The following is a 20,864-nucleotide window of genomic DNA, read 5'->3' on the forward strand; positions in this document are numbered from 1 at the left end:
AACAACCAATAATAGACCTCTACTTCGTGTCCAACCGTGAATGTATTCCTACGCCTCAGTCGAGAAAAGAAAATACACGAAACAAAAAAATTTAATTCATTTAATTATTGAAAAATACAACTGCTCAATACGAACACAGATGATGGTAATACATCTAAGTTATATTTTTGGCAAAAAATAAGCTAATTGTAAACTTTCATCGAAAATTTTTTGTCATTCTCAAGGGACTCTGTTTTCATTATATGTTCGTCGGAGCTCCACGACGACAGCCATATTGCAATGGAACACTACACAGGTTGCTGTTCTAGCTGAGCTGGAAGAAACTAGGTAAAGATTTTCGAATTTTTCCCTAATTTTCTGTCTCTTTAAACAATTTCCCTCTCTTCAAATAATCTTCAAGGTTTTTATCTTGTTTCTAAATACAGTTCAATCCAAAAGCTGTTAAATTTTTTTTTCTATATTTTGTCATTGGAATAATAAAAAAACAAAAAGATGTTCTCTCTTCTCCCCTTAGTTTTTATTGAGAAATGGGGGATCTGTATATAGTATAATTGCCATTTAAAAACCTCATCTTTACACACGAATTACACAACAGTAAGATAATTAGGTGTGATTATAAACTACTATTTAGCTTTTTTTTCCTTTCTCGTTCGCTTTTTCCCTTCATACATAGAGCTTTTGTAAAATGTTTCAGTAGGAGCCGTTGTTTGAGAATAATAGTTATTTTAAAGCTAACTAAATAGTATAACTAGTTTTGTGTTCCTTTCATTCTATTTTATTATTATCGACATTGACTAGAATTCTAATATTGTTGCCTTGCCGAATGAAAATTTACTTCGGTTGCGCTACTTCATGCAACTGGCCATAATATGGGGGATTGTTTTTGCTACTGTTGCACAATCAATAACAGTCCCCTACTTTATGACCATTATTAAGTTCACATACACTTAACGGTGCGTTACTTATGATTTTATTTTCGCCTTTAGTATCAATGAATGTTAGATCTTTCGTAGAAAAAATATATATACACTCACTAAAAGAAAAAAATCTCTTAGATTTGTTTGTTTAAATTTTCTCCTCCATTATCATATGAGCGAATTATATAAACCCGATCACACACACCCACCTATTTCATGCTTGCCTGCCGATGAGATTTGAATTCCCATCCTGAAGGAAGATATTTAAATATATATATATTCGTTATATACAGCTATTTCTAGAACAAAAGTTCAAGTTCCTAACTTAATGTAATTTTAAATCGTTTCTGTTTCCCTTCAAATCCACTTTTTTTTAATATTTAAATGCGAAAAACCGCACTAACTTGTATCTGTTTAACCTCGTCGATTTTATATAGTTTTATAATCTAGTTTAGACTAGTGAGGGTTTTTTTTTTCCTTCTTAAATAATGAAATGTAAGTCTCGGCTGTCAAAACTTTTGTGCAAATATACAAATAGATACATACATAACACATTTAGATGTGCTCTCTTTGTAACTGTTATTTTGTCTATCTCACTCCCTCTCTCTCTATGTAGCCATTACTCTATCGTAACCCCCCCTTCTTTATATGTAGCTGTTCCTCTATCTCTCTCTCTCACACTATATATATATTTATATAGCTATTACTATGTCTCGCTCCCCTCTCTCTCACCCTATATATATATATATTTATTTATTTATTTATACACATATACACAACACATATGTGTATGTGTAACTTGCTATTTCCCTCCCTCTCCCTCTCTAATATTCTGTCTCTTTATGTAACTATTTCTTTTTCTCTCTCTCGGTTGTGGAATTAAAAGAATTGGGCATTCGATAAAATCAACATGGCCCTCCTGCCTCTTACTACACTACTCGAAGCCTCTAATTACCTATATAGATACAGATAGAAATATCCAGATAGATAAGATGCATTTTTACAGTGTTATCTAGTTTAATGAAAATTTATATAAATATATATATAATACACACACACAAATTTCTCGTATCTCTCTATTATCTGTCAATTGACAGACATTCTTCATGGTAGGTCTTCCTTATCTTTCGCTTTTACAATCCAACCAGGAAACTTTAAAAAAAAAATTAATACCAGAAGGTGTTCGTGGAAATCACATAATTTCTAATTCCATCCGTATATCATTTTTGACTAACCTAATTGTCAGGTCCTGTTTCTCCCTTTTCCTTTATTGTACTTTGTTGCCACCCGTATTTTTCAGTTGACATTTCGACTTTTTTTACGTCATTATTGCAATATTTTCCCGGATTATCGTCCTTCAAATTTTTCTTTTATGTATGTATATAGAGAGATAGATAGATAGATAGATATTTGGCTTTTTATCCTTGACAATCCCTCCCTCCACACGAAATAAACATTGCTGTCATCATCTGGTTCGTTCAACATGTGTGTTTGTAATGATTTATTTCTGAGAGACGATAAAATCTTTATGTAGCTTGATCTATTCTCTAACGATCGAAGTAATAGAAGTGTGTGTATGTATATAGATAATTTTTTTTTAATGGTAGTTGTCATGAATAGTCACCGTAGTGTCTTATAGTCATTTCGATATTACTAAAATAGAAAATATTTATTGGTAGCATTTCTCTCGTTAACTGTTTGATTTTTAGATCATAATACTTCTGTGAAACTTCAATAATATGCAATAGCAATATGACGGCCTCTGCTGAATACATCTACTGATTTTCACTATTTTCTAGTAATGTCCCTTACGTCAGCCTGACATTGTCTTGTTATCCTGTTCCTGTTCGATTTAAAGCAGAAAACTGGATTACAATAAATAATTGGAAATTTCAGGTTAATAAACTTGGGATTAAAAACGATAATTTTAGACATTAATTATCTCCTCTCCTCATTAGGATTTAATAAACGGTTATTACCTTCTACACACTTCTGATATCTAATGATTCACAATATCTTTTTTACACAGTCAGTTTTGTGTATTTAATCTTTAATTACTAAATTAACAAGAAATGTGTAATTAATCATCTGCATTATTAGTTTTTATGCATTTATTATTCCACTATCATGAACAAATTGGGTTCGCATGGGAAGTATTTCGATTTTTGTTTTGCTAATTTGGTTGGAAACACCATGCCTTATATTCTGTTAGTCATTTACTGAGCAAATAGAATGTATCTGAGAGGTGATGTCATTAAATGTATTGCCTTTACTAGTTACATCAGCAATATCTTAAAATCATCTGATTATTTCTCTAAATGTTATTATACTCTTAGATTAAATCAAGAAAAACATTTGGATTAACGGTAGCTTCAACGATCATTGACTGTGGTAGCTTCAGTTCTATATAACAGAAGAATCTACCAGACAATAAACACATACCCCACTCTCTCTGCTATTCTGCAATATAATTTCGTTAAAGATGTTAGCCGGTCATTACTTTCCCAAATTCTGTTCCCCCCACACACACAAAGTTTTACTGTTATGAAGAGAATATTTTATCTTATAGGCTCTCTTTGCCCGTTGCATGTTATTTTCAAACCAGTGTAACAATAGTGAGTAACCGATTATGGAGTCATGAAGTGTCTCCCTATGAAGCTTTGTTTTCTTGTGTTTATTGTCGTTGATTGCTGCAATAGCTTTGAATCTATTCCATTAGTTATTGCTAAATCCTTTATTTAACCTATCTGCAGCACAGAATCTCTAGCTTAAACAATGTAAGAAATAAAGAATAGGAAGAACATGTTAGCATAGCTGAGTTCCTTACCGTTTGAAATATTTTATTTCAAGGGATTTGTTTTGCTCCTTCAGTTTCAAACACTGAATCGATTAGATGTTTTTTATTTTTTTGTTTTCTGTTTTTAACTGTTGTTTATGTATCGTTGTTCTTCCTTGTCGGTGTTACAAAGCTGAATACTTGTATGCATTCGTAGGAAAGCACTTCCAAATGTTTACTGAAAATTAATTTAAAAAAATAGGAAGTAGGCCATTTCTAGCCATTGGCTGAAACAGTTGAAAGACATCAACTACACCTTCTGAAAGGTACAAACATAGATTTGCTGTTCACGAGTGAGTGAAGCTTTGCGTTCTGCTCCATTGAGAGCAGCTGCATCATGTAGTGATGTGTGCATCTTTCAGATTTCATATTGAAATCATTTCAAGATTTCACATTGAAGTTTCAAACCAGTTCCTTTTCATCTTTCACCTAGTAAGAATATTAATTAGGAAGAATTTTTATAGTTACTTTAAAAATAATGTTATATAGTTCCTGAGAATCCACTCTTTTTGGTCTTTCATAATGTATAAAGCATTAGTTTTTTTTTTATGTTTAGAAAATTGTTGATATTTAAAAAAAATTTCCATCATAATAAATATTAGCAATAATAACAAATTTCTATACGCTGTTTTGATTTTTAATAAGATAAATGGTTTAGCTAATTTTATGAAGATTGCCGTACGTATATAATTACGATCGTTATGATTCATGTGTTAGATCCCCTTTTATTCGCCTCCCAGCCTTCTTGTCCGTTAAAGTAATTTGATAGCTGCAGCTTTTCAAATGTGATTGTTATCGGGTTACCCTTCCTTTTATTAGTTTCGAGTTTTTCTTGTAATTATAATTATTTCCTTAACGTTTCTAACGAAAATATATGCTTTGAATCATTGATGAAATATTTTATTTGGTGTTTAAGGTTAAAGTTGAATCCTCTTAATAATTTAACGGTTTTCGCCAAACTGGTAGTTTGTTGGCTGTTGTGAGTGGTGAGTGAACGACGGCTTACCGGTTGTTGTTACTCTTCACTCGCATACTAACTACACATTCAGTTCTTTAACTAATTTTATTTATATAAAAAAAAAATTTTTTTTAAAGAATTTTGTCTCGCCAAGCAAATTAGCAGAGTAGTCCATTTGGATTTTGTTATATAACATTTCCTGTTATAAATTTTACTCACACTTGACGTAGACACGGTATGAGTATTACGTGTTCTTAACGGACACTTTTTTTTTTTATCAAAGACAACGGGGACAAATGTATGTTATATTTTTTCATATTACTTTAAACAGGTTATTTACAATTTATCACCTGCATACAGTTCTACTTTTGCTTTATAGAATTGTGTTCTAATATATATAAAATGTTTTAAAATGCTGTATTTGATGTAGCTAATATTGTTTAAAAATTGGACAATATTTTGCAATTGGAACACTCAGCAGAATGCGTGCGCATGCCTTGGAATAAGAATGTTTACTGATGTAGGGGTCCGTTAATCAAATTTTAACAATTAACTCGTGTTTATATGCAATTATGATTTGTTACATTTCACTAAATGTAGATTGTATTTTCTACCTGTGATATGATGTTAGTTATTTACGGAACAGCTTTAAATATTTAACGTTCACGTTATCTCTTTCCTCAGTCTATCAAGGATTTTGTATTTAATCTTTTTGAGACATTTTCTTTTTTCTGTTTAATCTATTGTTTAATAGATTTTGCTTTCTGTCTCAATGCTATGAGAGAAAATAAACAAGATTTGTTTATTGTAATATTTATTGTCAGCAATGACAGCATAACTCCGCGATACCTTGACTGGCCAATAGCCTCCCTTATATTTCAACTCATTGTAATCTCCAAATTTAGCATTCAGAAATATTTTTCAAATATTCTTGTGAAATTGAATATTTGTTTTCTACAGCAGTTTTATTTGTCCTTATTTATTTACAAAATGATCTTTTCTTTTCTTTCTTCCACTAGTGATATTTACAATGAATTACCGATGATTGAGTAGCCTTGGTAAGTTTTTTTTTGTTTCAACTTTGTTGTAGTGTTAGTTGGATCTCATGCCTTTGGTTTGATATCCAACATAAAGTATTTAATCTACAGTACTAATGTCTGTATCACATTAGTACTTCCAATCTGTTGATAGGTACACTCGCTCATCGGTAAATCCATGAGATCAAAACAGAGATTCTATAAATATTTAGGATTCTCAAAGATATTCATTGAAACCTATTCAATTTTGCAGTACAAAACCTGCATCAAGATGTAGCATTAAAATATCTTCACGTAGATTATAATATCATCTACTATAAATACTAAATCAAATTAGTTTAAATTTATTCCGAAATACGCGTGCCAGTTAATTTTTGTTGTCTTTTTTTTTCTCCCCATGCTAATTATGTTTCAATCATTGGTATTAAATGGAATGACATTGATCTGTGTTCTGAATTGGTATTTCCCAGACGTTATTAATATTACTTCACGTATTATCAAGATATGTAAAGTTAAATTGCATTATATACAAGGTTGAAACTCAGTCTACTTGCTGAGTTAAGATACTGGACAAATGATAAAGATTAACGTTTTTGTTTTTTATTTACTCTACCAGAAAACTTGAAGAGTGCTACTTTCAATGTTAAAGACATAAAAATTTGTACTATTACAAAAACAGCTAATTTGAAAGGAAAAAAAGTTGTATTTAAAAATTCGTACATAATGTATTAGATTGAAAACTGCAACCTATGACTTCCAAGATATTTAAACATGTCATAAACCATGCCATAAATTTGAATAATTCTGAGAATGTAATTTCCATGTAGGCTAATGAGGGGGAAACGGTGTTGTGCATCCTGTTTATGTATAACTAACATATCACAAATTAATTATAAAAGGCTTAAAAATATATTCAACAAAAATAACATGTTGGATGTAAAAACAAAATAACTCATAAGTTCATATCTACTACAATTGTTTCATTGTATCTTAGAACAGGACACTTGTGTATCTACCAAGCTATTGGGAAATGTTCCTTCAATTAGAAGGGTATCCTACCTAAAGGAGATGTCAACATTTGTCTTTTGTATGGGATATGAAAATGTCTTACCAGATTTTCTATTTACAAACTAAATTCTAAGCATGTGTGTTTTTTTACATACGCTTTTCTATTCTAGATTTTGTTGGTGGTGTACAAAATCAATTATTTGTCAATAGTTATTGTAGTAGGAGCCTGTTTTGGTTTATGACAGATCAGGTTCAGAATGGAAATAATGTGTTAGCACTTAGGTTATCTGCAACAAAGAAGGTGAAAGCTTTACTCGTTATTAAATCTCATTGCGATTGTCTATAGAGAATGTGGATTTTATGAGAAAGGAAGTTCAAAATCTTCTGTGATCATCATCATATGTCCATTGTGCATGCTGGCATGAGTTGAATGGTTTGGCAAGAGCTGGCAAGCTAAGGAGCTGCACCAAGTTTCATTTATCTGTTTTGGCATGGTTTCTACAACTGGATGCCCTTCCTAATGCCAACCACTTTACAGAGTATACTGGTTGCTTCTTACATGGCACCACAAAAAAGGAAATATACAGGGTGTCCCAGAAGTCGTGCACCATTCTGGTTTTCGTTAAAAATAATTGAGGTGTATTTTTTTTAAAAACCAGGATGGTGCACGACTTCTGGGACACACTGTATATATTGGATTATTCTGGGGAAAAATTTGCTGAAGTTTCATTGGTAATCTGTTAGCTAGGACAAAGAGCTTAAATAAGGATTATCAGGGTTTAAAAAAAAAACCTACTACAACAGAAAATTATGAGCAAGTTTTTTCAAGAATAGTGGAATGAAAATATTAGGAATGTAAGCATTAAAAATTGTGTTGAAGCCAATAGATGGCATAAAATCTTGACATTTTTAAGCTACTTTATTTTTTTTTTTAAACCTTTTAGTTTTGATAAATTAATTTTCAAAATATTCCTCTATTAGTTTCCTTTTTTATTTTTGATTTCTAGCAAATTCCTAATTCATATTGATTATTAGTATTAATTCTTGCTGCCTGAATGTTTATAGTTTAAGACATTAGGAATTTGCTTGTATTGAATAGTTGTGCATTGTTCTACATGATATTTATAGAGATTTTTTTTAAATTATAGAACCTCATCAAAATGGTTGTTGAAGGAGGCAGTTCCCGTTATAGTCCTTCCACGGGTATGACGGCAAAAGAACTGTGTGAAAATGATGATCTTGCAACTAGTTTGATACTTGACCCATATCTTGGATTTATTACTCACAAGATGAATACCAAGTAAGTTTGATTTTCAAATTGTTTCTTTAATAATAAGTGCCAGAAATATATTCATGTTTTTAAATAATTATGCCTCAACCATAAATCAGCATTCAAATTATATTTATGCTGCCATATGTACACTGTTCCAGCTGCACAATGGCTACTTGAATTAACGTATGTGTGTGCATAATATTGTAATACTAGTGAGCTGGTAAATCTCCAGATATATTGTTTCAGCCATTAGACTGCAGCCATGATGGAGCACTGCCTATGCTAAAATATTTGGCTGCGAGTGTAGTCTGCAGGAATTGATTGTTTTTCCACAGGTTGGACACAACCAATTCATTGAGGATAATTATTTGATAAATAAATCCTTATTAGTGAGTGCTTGGTCACTTCTAGAAGATAAAAGATAAAGTCAGTTCTGATTAGATTTAAAACATTGAAATTGGGAACAAAATTAAATATACCAGTACATTTTAAACAATACATGACTGCTTCTACCAATTCTTGACTTGATAATGGAAATAGAAAAGATCATTCCTGAATTTTCCAGCAAACTAAAACTGATTTTTTCCTTGGATCTGTTTCTAATTATTTGAACTAGATTGATTGTGTGCATGTTCCTGCTGGGAATGTTAATATGTTGGAGATTCCTGAAATCAAGCTGTTCACTTGAGAAGACTTATATTGTTTAACTTAGCTGAAATTTTGTATTGAATGATTTAAAAAAAAAAAAACTTGCTGTAATTCTTACTCCAATAATTTCTTGATAATTATATTTTAAAAAGCATCTTTTTGTTAGAACAGAAAATTAATTCAATAATATTAATGAAAATTCATTCAAATATAAAAATTGAAATTTCTTTATTATTGTTATACATTATATTTAACATTAATCACCAAAACATTATACTTAACATTAATCACCAAACTCACATAATTGAAGAATGATTTCTTAATTCAAGTTCAATGTATTACTGCTACTTTATCAATCTGTTAGTTCTAGAATGATAAAAGGCAAAGTTGGCTTTGAGTGAATATGAATACAAAATTTTTAAGTTGAATAATATTATTTAATATATATCTTTCTTTATGTTATTGCAACCGATCTGATACGTTTTGAAATGTTGATAGGATCACAGTTATATATATATATATGGTTTTATTTACTTATGTATAAATGATTTATATACAAATTCTTTAAACTTGTAGCTGAGCTGCCAAGCACTCACAAAAGATGTGGTAATATTGTGAACAGAACACTCACTGCATTAATACAGCTATATCATTTAAAAATAATGTTTTAAATATAGTTGGTAATTTCCATTCATTGTAATCTGTTTTGGTATTTAGATAAAAGATGCTGAAAGTTGAAAAGTTTTTTCCACCATACTGCTGGTGACAATATTTTCTCTTTCTACCAAATGATAAATGCAATGAGATTGATTATTCATGAGCCACTGCAAGTGGTAATTTTGATGCTTAACTCCAGATTCACCCATATCTGCTACACATTCTTTACAGCTATATGTACTGAAATGTGTTTCATTTTCAGAGCACAATGAAACTACAATACTAAAAACGAATTTGTGGCGATATTCGTTGGTCATTTACACTACATATAAAGCTAACAGTATTTTATGCTTGATTTTGTGCTCTGTAAATTCATATTTAATTCTAGTTTCTCAAACCAACCCCGGTCGGTTTTGTTTTACTTTTGTTAAGCAAGATTAAATGTATGCAATATTTAGCAATCTGTTGTAGTTGGGTTATCTTACTCGAGGTACAAGAAAATCAGAAAGGATATAAAGGGAGATAAGAATAACGTAGAGGGAGATAATTACACCAATAGTTATAGAGAAGGTAATCTAGTGTGATAGCTTTTTCATGAAACGAAAAGGAACAGTAATTTAAGAACAAATAAAATGAAGGAAACAGTGTGAAGAGTATGGTTATCGCAACCCTGTTGACCTAAATATTGGAGGATAATAGATAGGTAATTATTTTGCTAAATATATATAGTTGTTTCATTGCTTCAGATTAATGTTCTGAACAGGGAAAATATAGAAGGAATTTATTTGTATTTAAGGAAACTAATCTGTGCAGGAGATCAACCATCTGCAGCATAAATGATCTTGTTAATTTCTAGAATATATCATGAAATATGAATATTTACACTCCTCATGAAACAATTCTGCACATTGTTAACATTTACGTATTTAGAAATATTAATGATAATGTAAATTAGTTTAGAATAACAAATGTGTATGTCTCTACATTTTGTCCATGTAGGAACGGTCATCCATGTCGTATATTCTTTCATTTTACAATTCTTTGTCATTATTTAACACCCAACATCCTGAGATTGACCTACTACTTTCTACAATCTATTCACATGCAATAAGACAATGTTTAGTTGCATCACATATTTAAACTGGAACAGCCACCTCACTTGTGACAAAAGCTGATGACCTATTGTACATTCAGTGTGTTGCACATGGTTTAAGTTTGTTTTGTAACTAGATGGTTTCAAGTTCAATCTCACTTCTCCTGTAGTCTCGGATTGACCACCAAACAAAAGTTGTCTGGGAGCTTTTTGGTAAGATAGTATGTGTTGGGTGGTATTTAACTTGTCACTTGGTCTGACATCACTACTAGGCCTTTGGATTCTCTTAAAGTACTCAACTCTTTTGAAAGTATTTGCCCCTGAATTTAGGAAAACTTCCTGTCAGTCTTGGAGGCCAAGAAAAGAGTCATGCCTGTGTCCCCTTCATCATCATCATCATCGTTTAGCGTCCGTTTTACATGCTAGCATGGGTTGGACGGTTCTACTGGGGTTTGTGAAGCCAGAAGGCTTCATCAGGCCCAGTCAGATCTGGGCCTGATGAAGCCTTCTGGCTTCACAGACCCCCTCACTATTAAATGTTACTTCTATATAGCTTTGAAACTTGTCTGTTTTCTCAGTGTCATACTTGTTAAATCATTTCATATATTACATTTTGCATGCAGGGAAACACTTTATTATCAACACTCATGCAAATACAGCTAGAAGTTTCAAAAATAAGTTTTCATCATTTCCTTAACTAGAATTTCCACAACATCTCTCTCTCTCTCTAAAATCACTTGTCATACTGGCATGTACTTTTCTATGCTTGGATAGGTTGGGCAAAATTCACTGAGTCAGATTTTTTTTTTATGTATGGAAGTCCTTCATATCACCACTACTTCATTCACACACATCATATAAAGCAACTCTTCTATATTTTTAAATATTTAATATTACTGTTATTATTCATCATTCATCATTTATGAATAGAAAAGTACATGTCAAAATGACAAGTGATTTTCAAGATTAACAGGAGAGTGAGAGATGTTGTGGAAGATGATGATGATGATATTCACTGCTATCTAAAGTATAGATCTGTGTTACCATAACACAATTTCTAAGAAATTTTTAAGTAAAGCGTTTTAAGAGCCAAAAATGTTTAGATAGAATTAATTTCAACTGATAATCTTCCCTTTTAGAAAAATATTCTGTTCAATTATTTCTGCTTATTGTCTGATAGTTGTAAAAGTGTGTCATCATAATACAAGCAGTGTCATTCATCTTCAATCTTCTGTGAAAAGCTTTATGGCCATGAAGAAATATTACCTTGTTTGTAAACCAGTAGAGGGTTGACAAGAAGAAGGGTATCCAGCCATAGAAAATCTTTAGTGTGTTCCATTCCATGCAAACATCCAAGAATGGATTTTAAAATGAATTATTTTGTTTTTTCATTTGATACCTCATTATAGTATTGCTTTTCTCCTTGCTTGCATGAATTGGGTAGGTCTAGCACAACAAAAATGGGAAATGAATTTTCATTACTATTTCTTTGAAACAAAATATTTTGCTACAAAATAGGCATAGTCATGGTTGTGTGGTAAGAAGCTTGCTTCCCAACCACATGATTCTGGGTTCAAAGAAGCCCGTCATGTGTGTGTGTGTAATGTATGTATATATTTGTGTGTGTGTGTGTCCCGCCTCATCGCTTGACAACCAATGTTGGTGTGTTTACGTTCCTGCAACTTAGCAGTTCAGCAGAAGAGACCGATAGAATAAGCACCAGGCTTACAAAGAATAAGTCCAGAGTGCGATTTCTTCGATTAAAAGGCAGTGCTCCAGCATGACAACAGTCAATTGACTGAAGTAAAAGAATATAGTAAGAATCACAGAAATGCGTAGACAAATAATTGTTATATGAAAATTCAGCTGAAAACTGCAAAGCAAATTTTAGTGTTGTAGATAGACAATAATATATTTAATCATATTACTTATAACCCCTTCCAAGATTCTGAACACACTTTCATAATTTTTTTTTATGCTGGTTTGATTGCTTGATAACAACTTGATTAAATATGTTATATAAGTAGTTCTTAAAAAGTTCAGCTTTACCTTTTATTCAATCCTGTAAGTACTTCTGGGATTTAAAACAGTAATCATGGATTCTGTTTGGCTATTTAAAATATTTCCATTTTACTTTATAGAAAGAATATTACCAAATTTGATAAGTAATGCTCAACATGTGGCTTTTTAAATTCTAAATAGTTTTAACATTCATTTGAAGGGCTAACATATTTTAGTATACATTTCATTGGATGTTCTCTGAATGTGTATTTAACTTTTCAGTATAGTAATATATGTGATTTATTTTTCTTCTATTATCAAAAAACAAAGCTGAAAGAAATGTAGACAGTGAACTTTTTTCTCCTTAATGTTATGCTTAAGTCAGGAGGAAAAGGCTGTATCTGTTGCTTTTGAAAGCCCATCAGAAGTGATAAGATTAATGCCATTGATATTCAGCTTAGACATCCATAAATTGATGCATTTGGTAAGGAAAATCTAGGGAGGGAAGACCAATACACAATTGTTGGTGCATCCTTAGAAAGAGTATGACTGACAAGAAGAGATGGGTGTGTTGCTTGGTCTTTGGAGGAATGAGTTTGCAGTGAACTATCTTCAAAGAACACACATTATTGTAGTTGCTCTAGAAAATTGTCTATTGCAGAGCTTGAAGTTTATTGGTAAATGAGTCTTTTTGTCATCCAGTTTTCAATCTAAACTGTGACAGTATAATCCTCAGTGTGGAAGCTGTATCTCATTCTAGATCTCATTTGGGTTTTGTAGTCATCAACTTTTAGGAGCTGAAATATTTTCTGGCCCTAAAGAATGAGGTTAGTCTCAGTTGCAGTTTTAGCTTATGTATGTGAGGTCGACTGTGATGATCATTAGTAAATGTGATATTTTGAATTTGCATGTTGTTTATAACTTGAAAGGATGATTTTTTTTTCCCCCTTGATGTATGCGGTTGTTTCCTCGATGTTTTTGTACTATTTAAGGAACCAATATTACCATGTCTCAGAGAACTTTTTGAAAACATTGTTCATGGAAGTAGTGCAAATTTTATACAAAGTTGTCTACATTGTATATGGATAACACCAGTATGTGCACACTTTGAATAGTGAAGAGTGGTACATCTTTAAAGTGAGCATTGGTAAAGGTGATAACGTGTAAGTTGTAAGTGTACAGGTGTAAGAATGGGTGACATAACCAATCACTGGGACACCCCAGAATTTATAGTCAGTGTGATAAGACCCCTGTCAGCTCACATTGTGATGGTACTTCTGACTCAAGATGAGAGATGCATGAGGCCCACAGGTAAATAGCTTATTCAAGAAATTATCATGCCAGACATGGTCAGATTACATTATTCACTACATTTCTTAAGAACAAGTGACTGATTCGGGATGTGGGATGCTTATTAATGTTACTGAGAAGGTAAAAGTGCTGAATGAGTTTGAAAAGGTATTTAACTGCTATCACTTTAAGATGTTGGAATTGAGAAAAATAGGTTGGTAGCTAGTAGGGCCAGAGAGGTTGCCTCTTTTAGGAACAAGATGGACTGTAGTAGGTTTCCAAAGATTGGTATAGATCTCTGGAGAAAGATTGAAGAGCTTGGCAAAGATAAGGGCTAGCTCTGAGGCACATTTTTCAAGAATAGCATTGTCAGAGCTGGGCACTATTTGAAGTTTTCAAACTTAACTATGTATTTGTATTTAGGTGTCAGATTGGTTAGGTAGTTTTGTTGCATTTCAAAAGCAGACAGTAAATTAGTTTTTCTCAGCAGAGAGCCTTCATAATTTGGGAATGCTTGGATAGAAGGGTTACCCCAAAAATTCTGCAATGCATAAAGCATTTTCTGTTTTTGGGAGTAAAAACAATCCTGTTTGTAAAAACTTCTTTTTCTTTATTGCACACATAGACTATGTTCTTGTACTGCTGCATTGCAGCTGTGTAAACATTTCAGAAATTTAATTTTGTAGACCTTGATTGTGTGAGGGATGTGAAAGGATATACCCAAAAGGATGGTTTCATTAAGCTGCTTAGCAGTCTTGGAGTATGGGACAGTTTGTTGCCAAGGATAGTTAGCATTGAATTGGTGAAGCTCTGACCAGTTAACTGAGTTGTATTGGCATTGGGGTTGGAGTGGAGTGATGTAACTGATTATGCTGTGATTTGTCAATTTGGTAAGAGCAGAAATTATTAAAGTTTGATGAGGACTTAGGAGTGTCTGTGTTAGAGATGTGTGGGTGATAATATATTAACTGCTGCAGAGGATTCAAAATTGCAAAAGATTTAACTTCTTGTAGCATTTGCATTGTGGGTATGTGAATAAAGTGTGCATGCATAGAAATATATAGTGTGTGTGTGTGCATGCACTATAGGTTTTACACACCCTCCAAAAAAATAATACATGTTATTACACTTATTCATTCATTCATTCAAAAGTAAATAAAGTTTTACTCCAAACCTACTTCAAATTTCCGTTACTTGCTTTGTCATGAAGAACATGCAAGAAATGGAAACTTAGAATACCGACAGTGTTGCATATTGTCTTTGAACAAAATCGTATATCTTAAAGTTTGGAAAATTGATCTATTAGAACATTTTCACAAACTCAGAAATTAGAGTACAGTTACTGGAGGTTATTGAAATTTAATTTATTTGAATATCCTATTTTAACAGTGAATTTGATTTTCTCTTTAGGGTGTTATAAAATCTCTTCCACTAGTAATTTAGTGGAATTTTTTAATCTCTTTTAACAATATTTTATAAGTGAATTTTCTTATTTCTAACTTCTGTTTTTAATTTTTTTTAGGCACAAGCCATTAAGAGGCCGTCAAGAAGAACTAACTGCCCTAGTGGAAAAATTTATGAAAGATCAATGTTATGAAGATTCTTATGCAAAGTTTCTATGTGAAGATGTAGTTAGGAATTTTCTTATTGGCAAATCTAAAGAAAACCGTAGAATTTTCCGGGAGCATGTAAGTATTGACTATTTCAATTACCTAAATATTTATGCTGTCTTACAATTAATGGTACTTTTAGCTGTAGTTAGCCAAGTGAAGGTATCAATTCCTTCCAAGAAAATAGAAACATCTTTTTTAAATTAAACATTATTATTGGATGTATAAATTATAGTATTCACTTTCTCTTTAGACATTATGCAGTTCTCAATACTCTAGTTATTAAACACTTGAAGATATTGTATTATTCATAAATTTTGTCATTGATATTCTATAATATAATGAAATTATTGTATACAGTGCTCAGGTGCACCACAAAAAAAGAAATCTCGCGAGACGGTACAATCTGTTGTACCTCTGAGATTTTAGTCTTTATATTTTCATCTACTTGTCAGTTGATTGGTTAATTTAAAAGGATTATTGTAACTGGAAAATGCTACTGTAGTTAAAGTGAAATATGTAATAATAAAAAAAACTGTATTGATATATTTTGAAGAATAACACAAGATACATTTGTGGGCAGATATGTATAAGATACTAGTTAGAGCCCCATGTTCTACCATTAAATAGAAAATTGGAAATCAGAACAACCAAAAATACTAGCCATGCAAAGTAATGAACCTTGACCCAAGATTACAATGAATTGATGTAAATTTTTCAAGTTTTTACATTGTGATCCAGTTCTTTTTCTTAGCCAAATTATTTCCATGGAGTTGCACTCCTGTCCAGAATAAATGTTCTGTAGTTTAATATTTTGGGGGATTTTTGAAAAATCTTCATGTGGTCATATTTGTTGAACAGGGTTTAATACTTCTCAGGCTAGATATTTTTATTTCCATTATTAAAAATTTTTTTCATTTTCAGCTTCTGTCTCCCATTATCATAAGTTTCATGAAACTTTTCTATCTTATATTGTTTCATAATCTGATTTCTTTGATTTATTTTAGAATAGCAATTTTGTAATGCTTGTTCATCTACAACTGGTATTTGCTTACCTTAGATTTTTGGACTTTATCATGTGTGTATATTATATACACACATCTGTTTTTATTGTGGGACTACATTTTTCCAGTGTGTCCTTATTCAAAGTTATGATGTTAAGGAAATCTGGCTGTTATATCTAGCAGAATGTACATCCTTGTAAGATGCTATCTGTCATTGATTCAAAGTAAACTTAGCTATTCTTATGCAGTCTCAGATCAGTTGCTCAGAAATTATAATGAAAGACATTTCAGTCATAATTATTTTATCATTTGTATTAGCAACCATATAACTTTTGAGTGCTGGATTTCTGAAAATTTAGGGCTGCTATTTTCAGATAGTTGTTTCCCAAACATGACAGGAATATCGTAAAAGTGTTTGATTTGAAGAAAGTTTGCAAATATATACTACTTATAAATTATGAGGTCATTCTCAGTTGAAATAGCTTTGGAGAGTGTTAAACTGAAGATCTAAAAGTCTCTTGTTTAATCTTAGGAATCAACATGTTGAGTTTCTGTTTTGTTCTTGTAATCATTATTAATCAAAATTAAGTAATTTGACTGACTTAATTAGGAAAGGGGTCTTAGTCATACCTACATCCCAAATGTATTATCATCATAGATTTTTTTTCTTTTAGCTCTATTGCAACAGAATTGTGAAATTCCAAACAAATATTGTCAGCATAAGTAGTCAACTGCTAAATGCTTAATCAGTTCATGAACCACTGATATGTTCAAAGTCAAAGAGCATACATTCATACCTTTTTAATCATGAGCACTTCTATCTTGTTGATTGCTTAACATTAAACCATTCTCTTGAGTTTAGCACATTTTCATAGCATCAGCAACAAGAACAATAGTTTCTAAGGTTATGTTCCCAGTTAAAGTAGAAGTTAACCTTGCAGGGCTCTATGGCAGATTTTGCTATCACCCACCCTTTGTTCTCATTTCCACCTACATCATCTTTAACCATATTTTTTTCAGTCTTTTTCTACTTTCCACATTCATTTACATCATTTTCTCAACCAGTCAATTTCGTGACTCACTTGTACTACTGGTCAGTGCCTTCATCATTCCTACATTCCGTATCCCACTATCTTTTATAGTTTCTACAAAAGACATCAAGCACTTGGCCATCATAATTAGGCTGAATTCTTCACTTGCTTCAACCAAATTTCTATTTTAAGTTTTAATGAGACAGGAAGGAAACTTTGTCGATATTTAATCATATGCATGTTGGGAGCTTTCTGGTGTGCCAACCATTTTAGTCAACTCCTACAACACAAGAATACATCATACTTAATCTAAGCTGTGATGTACATTATGTACATTTTCTTGCATTGTTATCAGTCTCAATTAGCTCATACAATTTAATGCAAACATGAGCAATTGGCTCAATATCCTAGTTTGCTGCTCTGATTTCAAATCATTTATTTAATGATAGAAACTAGTACTAATAGTTCTGTTTGTGTCAGTTACTTTCCTTTTTCTACTGATTTTAGTTGCAATTATACTATATGTGATGAAGAATGACATTTTTGTTACTCTTGCAAACTTTTATCATATACTTTAGAAATTAAGATTGCTTTGTTTTTATAATTCTTTTAGGTATATAGATATCTAAGAATGTTTGATAAAGATGCTGGATTCAAGTTGATACCTTGTTATCGATATAAATGTGATGGACAGGTTGGTGGGAAAATTTGTTCTACAAGGAAATGGTGAGTTAATTTCTATTTTCTAATAAACAAATTGATCTTTTACATTATACCAGAAATTTTATAATCAGATTACTGTTTGTATGTTCACTAGAACATTCCATAAAAAATATCTTTCTGGAGACTAGCAATTTTAGTTATAAGACTAAAATTTAACCCCATAACATTGGTGTAAATTTATATGCGCTGTGTACTCTCATTGAATCAGATGAAAATATATGCAGCCCTATCTGCTGCGGTTGTGTACCGGTTGATATAAATATTTGCTATCACTCAGAATTGATAATAGCAGCCACTGTGCAAATTTCAAGGAATCTGATTGGTTTGTCAGACTCTTCATGCAAATATTTCTAACTCAGTTCGAGACTTCATCACCATAATAGTATAAAAGCAGAAGTTTTGGCGTTTACACCATTTCTGCTATGATTTCCTATCAAATTTGTACACATTCAGCAAATTCTTCTGGTCCTTCACAGAATTTACAGTTGCATCCAGCTTCCCCAGTTTCGTTGAATTTATGGTCCTTGCAGTGATGACAATTTACATAAATAAACAGTGCATGCTTTAAAGTGGTTGACATAAATATATGCAGAGCCGTTCTATGCTAATTGCTAATCTCAGCCAAGATGATTACCCGTCAGTGCACCCTAGTTGCCTGATAAAAAAAATTTGTCATGGAATTAAAAGAATGTTTAAAAAACTTTTTTTTTTTTTCACTTTTATTTTCAGTTGCTTTAATTATATTTTGATCACTCATGTTAAATTTTGTTGTTCTGCTTAAGTAAACTAATTAGACTATGTTAATGATGTGTGTTGAAGTCTTTATTAATCATGTGTCATTATATACAATTATTATTCTGTATGATCTTTGGTTGATTAAGGTAGTTTTTATATGATTTATTGTAGGCGGAAACAAAATCGAGTTCCCATGCTAGTTGGTTGTATTGCTGAATTGACTAAACTTGAAGAAGAACAACTATTGAAACCTGGTCTAAATGATTTTAGTGTTATGTTTTCTTGTCGCAAGAACTGTGCTCAATTATGGTTGGGCCCTGCATCTTTTATTAACCATGATTGCAGACCTAATTGTAAGGTAACTTTTCTGTTTTTCTATCATTTACTAAATTTTTCAGTTTGTGTGTTAAAAAAAAAACAAAAAAACAAATGAAATTACCAAATGGACAAGGTATATAAATACCAGTTTATATTTCATGGGTTCATATTTGTTTTAAATGTTTTGGTGTATCTTAACAGAACTCTTAATATCACATTGTTTCAATTTACACAGACTAGGCACAGACTGTTAAAGTCACCTATAATAGACTGCCCTCTTGTCTCTTAAGATAAATCTTTCAATCACTTAATGTAAGATTCTATACTAGTTTTAGGGGTACTTGTAGTTAATGAAAAGTGTGTGAATTTACATGTGTAAAAACAAAATAGTACTGAAATTACTACAGAGCACTTATGGTTGAAGAATTGTAATCTTAGTTGCAAAAGCTCTTGAATTCTCCAATCATGTCTTGTTAAACAGTTGAGTTGATATTCTGTAAACAAACTGGTTGTGCATGGCTGATTGACAACTGCCAGATATATGTGAAACAGTAATAGGGGTGTCCTATGTTTATGCTACAGTTATGATGTTGAGGTTTTATTGTCCCCTCTACCTGAGCTGCTTCGGTCTCTCTTGTCTAACCTCCACCACCCTTGCTATTTCCCATCAACCACACCCCTACCTTTGTCACCCACTACTTTTAACTCTATCTCTAGCTATCCATTACTGTTTCTCAGACTTTTATGAAATGATCTACCATCTCATCCACCCCTTGATCCGCTGTCAGTATTCTCTCTTATATTCACCTTCATGTATTTTAAAGGTTTGCTCTAGCACATTGTTTCAACTGTTTTTATCTTAACTATACTGCTACCTACTTTTATATAATGTAGGGTAGCCCCATGTCTTCTCTATAGCAAGACATCTGTGCTTATCCTTCTATCATATTTAGCTTCTCAACACCTAGCATAAAGCCACTTCCCTCTCTTAAATATACCACACACCTAGTCAAGGGGTTTTCCTTTATCTTGTCATGCAAGTTACTTTGTGAAATTGCCAGTGTCAGCAGCATGGAAAGAAAAGCACCTAGTACACACTGTAAAGTAGTTGCCATTAGGAAGGGCATCCAACCATAGAAACCATACCAAAATCAACATTGGAACTAGATGCTGTCATACAATTTATCAGAAATTAGGCAGTGGTGCTAAGACAATCAATTTAAGTGAAGCACTTGGAATAATTTATAATCATATTACTATATTGGTGAGATTATTTCTCTAATTTCCATAATATCCAGATTGCCCCTGTTGCAAGTTGTTGAAGTGAGCTATTTCTTTCAAAGCTATCATCTTGAAGCTGTGTGTGTGTATATATATATATATATATATATATATATATATATATACATACATACATACATACACATATATACATTTACAGGAGTTGGACAAAATAATGGAAACACCTTAAAGTTTCAGACAAACTTATTTTAATATGGGGTAGGACTGCCTTTAGCAGTAATTACTGCTTGAATTCTATGAGGTATGGATTCGTACAAAGTTTGAATTGTTTCCAAAGGAATTGTTTTGAATTCTTCAGCTGAAACAGTCTCCAGCTCTTGTAGTGATGATAGTGGAGTATATTGATTCCTTACTTGTTTTTCTAAAATGCACCATAAATATTCAATAATATTGAGATCTGGGGAGTGGTGACCAGATAAGATG

At 31.9% G+C, this 20,864-nt stretch overlaps 1 protein-coding gene across 2 annotated transcripts in view; it reads left to right on the forward strand.

Annotated features, from left to right (window-relative positions):
• Window positions 1-209: 209 nt before the first annotated feature.
• Window positions 210-20,864, forward strand: part of LOC115211617 (histone-lysine N-methyltransferase set9) — a 39,541-nt gene continuing 18,886 nt past the window's right edge. For both annotated transcript variants that reach the window (XM_029780227.2, XM_036502955.1), the window contains exons 1-6: window positions 210-327; window positions 5,731-5,769; window positions 7,905-8,056; window positions 15,241-15,406; window positions 17,977-18,089; window positions 18,993-19,179. In XM_029780227.2, the coding sequence (XP_029636087.1) occupies window positions 7,917-8,056; window positions 15,241-15,406; window positions 17,977-18,089; window positions 18,993-19,179 (606 nt within the window). In that variant the 5' untranslated portion in view covers window positions 210-327; window positions 5,731-5,769; window positions 7,905-7,916. The remainder of the gene's footprint in view (window positions 328-5,730; window positions 5,770-7,904; window positions 8,057-15,240; window positions 15,407-17,976; window positions 18,090-18,992; window positions 19,180-20,864) is intronic.

This window comes from Octopus sinensis, linkage group LG5, assembly GCF_006345805.1.
Source record: "Octopus sinensis linkage group LG5, ASM634580v1, whole genome shotgun sequence".
Lineage (NCBI taxonomy): Eukaryota > Metazoa > Mollusca > Cephalopoda > Octopoda > Octopodidae > Octopus > Octopus sinensis.